The sequence below is a fragment of the Ptychodera flava genome, chromosome 12 (assembly GCF_041260155.1).
Source record: "Ptychodera flava strain L36383 chromosome 12, AS_Pfla_20210202, whole genome shotgun sequence".
Taxonomy (NCBI): domain Eukaryota; kingdom Metazoa; phylum Hemichordata; class Enteropneusta; family Ptychoderidae; genus Ptychodera; species Ptychodera flava.
The window spans coordinates 4,809,279-4,818,519 of record NC_091939.1 but is presented as its reverse complement, the minus strand read 5'-3'; the positions used below and the strand labels follow the sequence as shown (position 1 = coordinate 4,818,519).

Below are 9,241 nucleotides of genomic sequence, written 5' to 3'. Positions count from 1 at the left end.
TAAGTCTAAAATGTCAATTATATCGTAAAGATTAGGGAAATGACAATAAAATATACCTTTTAATAAGATATAATACTTTCGATAATAAACCTGAAGTTATAGTGATCGAGGATACTGGAACCTTACCAATATTCTTGTCGTTTCAGCGTCATGCTTTACCTGTTTACAGAATAGAATATCCCAAAGTGAAACGTAGCCTTTCAGAGGGTCAGGCTGAAAGCCATGTGGTCCGTGATGCGTCTCAGGTTGGAGGTTGTCCGTATCTGGTACGTGGTGTCTTTTCATAGACAAGTAGTCACGGTAGAAAAACACTAACATCCACGCACGTTCAGTATGACGAAAGCCGAAAACTCTGTAACAGGTCAAGGGAGGGACTTGGAAAATGATGGGTGCGAAAAAGCAGATTTTGAAAACAACGTGACGTGCGATGATCTTGCGAAACGATTACAGCCATCGGAAACGATTTCCAAGGAACAGGATGGCGCTGTCGTAGAACCAAGCAATGTCTGGCAAAGCTACAAACAAGTTTCACACTCGCAAGGCGTGCCGAAAGGACGGCCTAAATCGGGAAGAAAATGGAAGACCGAACAAACGAAACGGTGAGCGTCAAATGAGCTAAAGCCACAGGCATCACCGTAGTTGTAATGATAGCGCTTTTAGCCCTTTCTACTACGGTGGTGCCTGTGATGTCCAGAACCTCTCCGTCGATCCCCCGTCGGGAGGTTTTACCTCCATGGTGTAGTAGTACGCTTACGAAGAGAGAGTAGCTAAATCACCCATTCGTTCATACATTGGCACCCGTGGGTTTATATGTGGTATTCAGTAAGTTTGGTGAAATTTTGTAATCAGTAACCCTACATCTCTGTCGAAGCATGGAGCTACCAACCCCATGCCGCTTATGCTCGAAGTCAGCGTGCAAGTATCATATGCTAGCCTAGGGCTTCAAAATTTCTAGATTATTCAGGCTGTAGCCAGCAATGGAGCCCCGGGGGAAGGGGGGTCCCAGATACTTTGCACCAAAACCATTTCATACCAAAACCACCTCATCCCAAAACCACCTCATCCCTACTGGGACCCTAGTACTATCTCGTCCCTAGCTGCAAGAACACCCAATTGAACAATTTTACAAGTCAACATAATCCTCTAGGGGATCTAGTTGCTTGGCAGTGCCCCCTAGAAAATTCCAATTGTTGTCATAATGGTGATTTGGCCCAGTATTCTTCAGGTACATGTACGTGCCACATTATATGTTATAGCCCAAGCAATAGGCTATTTTCCCGAGGGTAGGTGATCATTTGCTCCACGTCAGGAGGGCGAATGTTCTTCTGCCTGGAGGGTACATAGTCCTTTGTTTTGATTATCATGTTTTTATTACATGTCCTCTGACATAGTTTTCACTCCAAATATTTTGGTAAATTTACAAATGACAATCATATACTGTATTTCCACGTTAGTAAAAAAATTGGTTAAAAATAGAACTATTATATCATAGGATGGTGCATAGATCTTATATTTAAATCATTGTTTAACAGTTTATTGATTTCTTATGCATGATTTTCTATAAACCAGATCTCCTATGTAAAACATAAAATGCGAATATTTTTACAAGGGAGGGCACGACTTATCGGAACACCAAATTAGGTAATTACCCAGCAACTTAGCTGAGCACTTTGCAATTTGACCTGGCATTTACCTAAACAAGAGTCTGTTTTATTGTCTGAAGACTGATAAGATATCCACCAAACTCAGCAGGCAGCTCCCACTGAGTAAACTGATATGCCTACACAGGAACAACCAATTTTCAACTGACATCCAGTTCATGGGAAAATTGTGAAAAGGGGGAATAAATATTATGATGTAACACAATCTATTGTACTCATTTTGTGTCCTGGGCCTGAACCTGACAGGTTTTGCCTCAGTATGTTATTTGGAATTGAAACATCGCAGCATCCCTTGTAAATCTAGAGTTACAAAATTCGTTAAATTTCGAAAACAGGCCCTTATGAAAATTTTTAGCCTGCTGCACAGTGTTCCTGCACAGGTGCGGCACTAGTGCAACAGACAATTACTGTAACTCAACTGTAAGGCGACTTTTTTCGCATGCAAATTAGCTGCTGCCGCACAGGCGCAAGAAATGATGGAAACAGTAACTGTGCGGCAGCTTTGTGCAGGAACTGTGCAGCAATATACAGCAGGTTGCGGCAGCTCTGCTGTAAGGCGATTTTTTCGCACGCAAATTAGTTGCTGCCGCACAGGTGCAAGAAGCAATGAAAACAGTAACTGTGCGGTAGCTTTGTGCAGGAACTGTGCAACAATACAACAAGTTGCAGCAGCTTTGCTGTAAGATGATTCTTTCGCATTATACACATTAGCTGCACTGAGCACATATATAGTGCAAGAAACGCTGAAAACAGTAACTTTGTGTTGGAAATGTGGAAGCCTGTCTTTGCACAATAGCCCTTTGAACGACAGAGTACCTGAAAGACTGTGCAGGAACTTCACAGAAAATTGTGGCATCTTGCAGGACAGCTACCAGGAGTAGGTAAAATTTGCGGCAAATTAATTTGAATGTTACTGCAAATTTGCCGCAAACTCCATGCAGCAAATTATTTTGCATGTTACTGCACATTTGCTGCAAACTACAAAATGCAAAATTCCCTTCATAAGTTGGCATAATTCCACAGCAGTCAGCTCTGGAATAATTATTTACCAATTTCAGCAACAGTAAGAAAACGAAATACATTATTAAATAGACGAGAGATACTGGAAACCAAAGAAGCAACACAATTAAGTGACAGCAAAATTTCTTGTATTGTACCATAAGTTTCAACGTTTTTATCTTTTCCGATGATATAAAACGTTCAGCTCAGATATGTACACAGAAGTTGTAAAATCGCTTGTGTAAACATGGCCAATGTTAGTGACACGGTTGAAAACCTGACAGACTGTGGAAAGCACAAGATATGTTTTGTCCAACTAAGCTCTGAAATACCAGTTTAACAAGAAAAAATGGTCAGCGCAAATAAAGTTATTTTTAATAAAAGACAGAGAAAAAAGATTAAATTCAAATCGTGGTACGATTTATTTTATATGCCATGTTCATTTCATGCCACAAGTATCTTCAAGAGATTTTCTTTTCACTCGAGAAGTTTCATGTAACATTTACATTACTGTCATAGGCTGCGATTTGGCTTTCTGTTCTCTGAATTTCTTGTCCCTTCCTCACTATGCATTCTGAAAAATACAAATCGTTCAGGGAAGAGTATAAGTCTTTACCGTTTGACCAAACATTTTAAACATCGCAATTTGATGAAAGACATCAATAATTATTTGAAAAGAGACAAAAAAGTTGAAAACTTGAAGCAGAAAAATGCATATATATTTATGATTATTAAATTAATAATGATCAAATGTCCAACAGCGGACAGCTCGCCGTATGTTGTTTACATACACGACGGCGGCGACGGGCGACAATCTGCAAAAATCTCAACACTTACTGTAACTGTTGTGAAACGAAAGTGAATTCAGTATGAATCAGGACTTAACGAAAATTTATCTGTAGCTAAACATAGCAATACAACGATTACAGAACATTATAGCGATGAACAGACGGACGGTAAATTGACTTACATTTGAGAATGGCTCGCAGAGGCTGGATGATTCGATCCCGGTTCCGGTTGCAGGTCTCTCCGAACCGTGTGTACATACTTAGAAAACAGTCAGCATTTTTACTGCTGTTCGCGTTCACAAATTTTGAAATCCGTCTATCTCTGGTGCTGTATACACGTTTGTCCAACACTGTGATATCATTTGGCTGGCGATTCCATAGAAAGATCACGAAATTGTCCACTATATAGTAACTCCCTAACAACAAGTACACAGCCGATGGTACCAAAATCTAACTTCGCGCCGATCAAGCCTCATGACGTTAACGGAAGTGCGATCTATAAATCATTACGCGATTGATAATGTAGTCCCGTTTTTAAACGCTGGAATTGACTCTACATTATGCACCAATCCGTTATGTTTCATACTTGATAGAGCACCCAATTTATAAGTATAATGAAAATGGTTATTTTTATCATAGAAAGACTCAAAATAGAGTAAAATTTCTTTCAACACGAAGATTCAATATCGATGCGCGAACTGAACTTGATGAACCGTGACCTCAGAGTGTAAACATGTCGGCTGCTCTCAGCGCTGGACGTTGGCGAAGTAGCGTATACTATTGGATTTTCGTACAGCGGTCGGGATGGAGTGTGAAAAACCCCAAAATTGTGCTCGGCAATATAACTCTAACGCTGAAAACATGGACAAAAGCATTGAATATCAATCCAGTCATGACAGAAGGCGAGATTTTGTTAGCGATGACAGGACACAGACTAGCTTCCAGTGCTGCGCACTGTACGTACCGTATACGGTATACTGTATACACTGCTTGAAGTCTAAGCACGTCCATGGCCCTGCTGGAGCCAAGGTACGAGTAGCGGGTCCTGCGACATTGAAGTTTACTTGTTTGTTTCTACAATGAAAAGTTCTCATCTGTCGATATTTTTAAGGTACAGATTTGCAGTAACAAAAGTCTACGACGCGTCCTTACACAAGTTACAGACCATCAGACTTAGATTTCGTTCGAAACTGCTTCAGTGCATTTTGGTATAACTCGCAGAAAATACAGAGTTTAACTTGCAAGACAGACAAGTCCCTGTTTTAAAAATTTGTTTTCCTAAAAATTCAGTTGTCGACTGAACCGTGATTTACCAAACCAGATCGTCGAAGGGGTACTCATGTTACATGTCACTGCTGTATAATACAGATGTCCATCATCCATGCAATGTTGTTGAGTTTAGGCCTGTGTCGCTTTCACCAGCTAAACTGTGCTTTGAAAGCTGTCCATTATCTAGCAGTTTTTACAATTTAAAAATTGGATTGTCTGTTATAAAAATAAATGAATGTAAAATGTAAATGAAAGTTCAGTTTTGTTTTCTTGAATATGACTGGTCAGGAAGTGCAATGGTACACTGTACTCCCGTTGATGAAATAGTCAGCAATGTGCCCATCATGTGTTGCTCCATATTTGCAGCAATAACCAATAACAATCTGTACATGTAATGTCATTTCTGGCACATAAGCTGCACACTTTGATGGCCTGCTGCACACAAGCTGCACACTTCAAGGTCTGTTGTACACAAGCTGTACACATTTTACATTTGCCGCACACAAGGTGTACAGTATGGAGATTATTGCACAGAAGCTGCACAGTTTTGTCTCCTGCTGCACAGTTTCTGCTCAGATTAACACTGTGCAGAAACTGTGCAGCTAGCTGCATTTTCCTGCACAGCCTCTCTTGCACAGCTTTCCTGTGCAGCACTAGTGCAGCAACTCTACGGCAGAGGTGCCGCAAGTCTACAGCAGAGCTGCCGCACAGTTTCATTTTCATAAGGGTTACCACCTTCCATGAGCCCACCACTGACGTTGATGGAACAGTCCATTTTTATCACATGATTGGATGGTTGCTCTGACAGTCAGTGTTTCTTCAATGTATGTAATTGTGATTAAAAAACTAGGAACAACATGCATATGTACAAAAACAGGACACAAAATGACAGCGGCAAATCATGTTTCAGTTACACTTTACAACATTTTATTCCGGCCCTTCAAAACTCTCCCATCAACTACATGTACATGCAGCTGCTAGTCAAAAAGTTTTTTGCAGTGCAGGCATATCAGTTTACTCAGTGGAGGAGCTGCCTGCTGAGTGTGGTGGATATCTTATCAGTCTTCAGACCATAAAACAGACTCTTGTTTAGGTAAATGCCAGGTCAAATTGCAAAGTACTCAGCCAAGTTGCTGGGTAATTACCTAATTTAGTGTTCCAATAACTCGTGCGCCAAGTGTAAATCCTAAAGATGACAAGTTGAAAATAGTTCTGGTTCACAGTCAGTCTAATGATGGCTATGTAGCCTGCAACATAATTGACGAGTTTCCATGGAATCCTATGGAGCACGATGTTCAATATACAAGGCATGTAATAAAATGATAAGTTGCCCTAATGCATTTTCCTAGTGAAGGCACTGGACACTGATGACTCTCGGGTGCATTTTGTAGATTTTCAGATATGAAACAAGATAAACCCTTTCGCACATCATGGCAGAAAAAAATGAGAGACAGGGCAGAGAAGAAGGCTGTTAAGAAATATGAGCAAGAATTAAAGGAGCAGAGGCAAAAGAAGGAAGAGGTAAGGCCAGTGTCATATAATTGGACATGTTATCCATGGTTTGTGTAGAGAGACACAAAAAGAAGGAATTATCAGGAGAGACTTAAACTTTGATTGTGGTCCAGATGAAATTTTAAATTCGTTCTTCATCTTTGGAAGATGAGCCATAAGTGAGTCAATTGATATGTCTCTGCTGTTGAAAATTTTTCAGCAATTCAAGTCCATTCTTAATGATGTTGAAGAAGTGACTGATAAAGATATTAGATGTACTGACATCCAAACTTTTTTCTTATGTTTGAAATTGTGCCACAACAGAATAAGTTCATTGCTCTGAAACATCAGCAATCGGAGCAGGTGTTCTGGACTATTTTGACATAAATAATTTCAGATTTTTAAACCCCAAATATTAAGTATTGATGATAACACAACAATAATTTTGCTGTAAATTGAGTTAATTTTAATGAGGACATCTTAGATCCGAATCTCAAGAACCTATTAAGCAAGTGCCATGGTCGTTTTTGAAGTTGTTTCTAACCCTTTCCTTGCCAGACAGTATCAATTTCCCATCTGCCAAGTCAGCCAAAAGTTGTATTGAGGTAAAACCACATGTATTTCACCCACTTTGCTTGGTATGTTATAGGAGCTTTAGTCTGTAAAAATCATGTTTACAGTATCTCTGTCTTCAGGGACCTTCAAATCCTCAAGTCTTTGTTAAAATGCACCATATGGGACACGTTTTCCTTCTTTCACTAGTTTTAACCAACTTGACTGATGGTGGAATATGAACTTGGCAGGATAAGATTAAAGGAAAAGAATTTTAAAAGAAAGAAGTGGAAGGAATTGTTTGCAGAAAAATTTGTAATGTTGCATCATAATTTGAATAAATATTTATGAGGTCATTGTGTTCCTAAAGACAGGTATGAAAGCAATTTTACCAACCATTGAATAAAGTTGTATTTTAACTGAACAAAAGCGTTAGTCAAATGTGTGAAGATACCTGAAATGAATACTTCATTGAAAGCATCTGTAGGGTCCCACAGTGTATCTAGCAATTAGCCATGCAGTTTGGAGAAAAGGAATTTTTGACCTTAAGTGACCTCAAAATCCTCAATAAAGTACCCTTATAACAATTAAGTCATAGATTTTATAGAAAGTTTGGAGTGACATCATTGCAAGGGACTTTTAGTCCAAGCAGAAATCTACAAGACAAGCAATTTTTATAGCGAAAATGATATTTTGAATACAAATGAGAAAAATTTGCTCAAAAAATACAAACTTAATTTCATCATTATGATTAAAACAAATCTGATTGAGATGATATCTCATAACCGATCAGCCAAGTATCTGACTGACAGTCTGACAAATTTTTCATTTTGAGGAGGACTTTCGCAACTGCAAGTGCAGTAGAGAGAATTTTATCAAAATTTGCCAAGTCAGAATGGCATTGTTCATAGCTACACATACTTTCAAAACTGTTACCAAAGCATAAAGACCAGAAGTAGAGATTTTTAACCCCTTGCACCCTGACCCCCTGGTGACCTATGATATCATATGGACATTTTTTTCCGACCCTGGGTTCAAAGGGTTAAGGGCACCATTCAATTGGATAGTAGTTGCCTACAACAGACTATTGTGTAACAAGAGACTTTTGTATCCAGTATATTTCCAAACTTGATACACATTTGTGAAGTCTACAGTGGAGCTAAACAGCATAATGTGCATGTGAATGGCTTTATAGTATTGCCTGTCAAGTGATTTTTTCGCCTTCTTTCTCTCTCCTTATCTAGATAAAGCGCAAAAAGAGGGCAGAAAAGAAAAGGAAGAAATTTGAAAATGAACGCAAAGCGGAAATTGTTCAAGTGGTCAGTATATTGCATATAAATATATCACATGATTTGTATTTTATTAACTCTTTGAATGCTGTAATTTTTATTTTACCAATCTTTATGAATTCTTCTGTAATTTTTTGATACTTTTGGACCAATTGGACATAACATTTCAATGGCTGCAATTTTTGACCAAAATTTTTGGAAAAATCCGAAATTAACTTGTCTAGATCTGAAAAAAGTTGCTGGCTATGTCATATTCAATAAAGGCAACAAAAGTTGACTTGGGCACTCAAAGGGTTACATTATTCAGAGTAAAAATGGAAGCAACAGTATGATATTGTCACAAGTTTGTTGTACCATTTAAACTTTGCAAGACAAAGTAAATTGCTCATATAAAAATTTGGTCCATAGGAAAATATTAATGAGAATGTAAAGTTCTGACTCGTGTGATTTTCAGATTTAAACACAGGACACTTTGCGTTTGGTTTGAATATCTGCTTCGGTGCACCGCACAACCAAATACATTTTGTCATAGGATACCATGGTCAGGCTCATAATTTTCATATTTCCTTTTCTTTTCAGATCAAAAATCCAGCAAAAATCAAACGCATGAAGAAGAAACAATTGCGAAGTATCGAAAAGAGAGACACCTCAAAGATGTTGCAAGGAAAAAGCTGAATAAAAAATAAATTTTACCTATATCACTCAAACTGTTGAAGTAACTTTGTTTTGAAATCAATGAGACAGAAGCTGTGACTTTTGATAGTATTTGTAAAATTTTGTTACAAAGCGTTAGGTGGCATAAATTGCAGACCACAAACTGCTGTATGAAGTCGCTGATGACACAAAAATATACAAGAAAATTACTTGAAAAAGTTTCAGCTAAACTGTTTCTTATGGTAGGGATGAAAAGGCTGATGTGTAGCGACTGATGTTTTACCCTTGGGAAGTTATGGTTTAACCCAGTGCTGGACTCAAAGTGTCAATACAAGTTGACATTGTCAACTTTTTTGGTGATTGAACATGGTTTTTGCAGTCACAAATTGTTTAATTTTCGCTGGTAGCTAGAGGACTAAATCAGACTGCCATATATCATATGATGCTCAATTTACTCTACACTGGGCTCTGAAAAAGGTGAAGGGAAAGATACCATTTTTGTCATGAACAGACAACCCTGATCACTCTTTTGAGTTAC

General features: G+C 38.4%; 1 protein-coding gene and 1 long non-coding RNA gene across 2 annotated transcripts; one reads left to right on the top strand and one right to left on the bottom strand.

Annotated features, from left to right (window-relative positions):
- The first annotated feature begins 197 nt into the window (after positions 1 to 197).
- Positions 198 to 8,756, top strand: LOC139144760 (coiled-coil domain-containing protein 86-like). The gene is made up of 4 exons (XM_070715490.1): positions 198 to 599; positions 6,109 to 6,238; positions 8,005 to 8,079; positions 8,629 to 8,756. The coding sequence occupies exons 1-4, from the start codon at positions 334 to 336 to the stop codon at positions 8,722 to 8,724; spliced, it is 567 nt and encodes a 188-aa protein (XP_070571591.1). The 5' UTR covers positions 198 to 333; the 3' UTR covers positions 8,725 to 8,756.
- Positions 3,059 to 3,776, bottom strand: LOC139144761 (uncharacterized). Its single transcript, XR_011554852.1, has 2 exons — positions 3,631 to 3,776; positions 3,059 to 3,234 (listed from the first exon to the last, which is right to left on the bottom strand). It is a non-coding gene; the product is annotated as an uncharacterized lncRNA (long non-coding RNA).
- Positions 8,757 to 9,241: the final 485 nt, after the last annotated feature.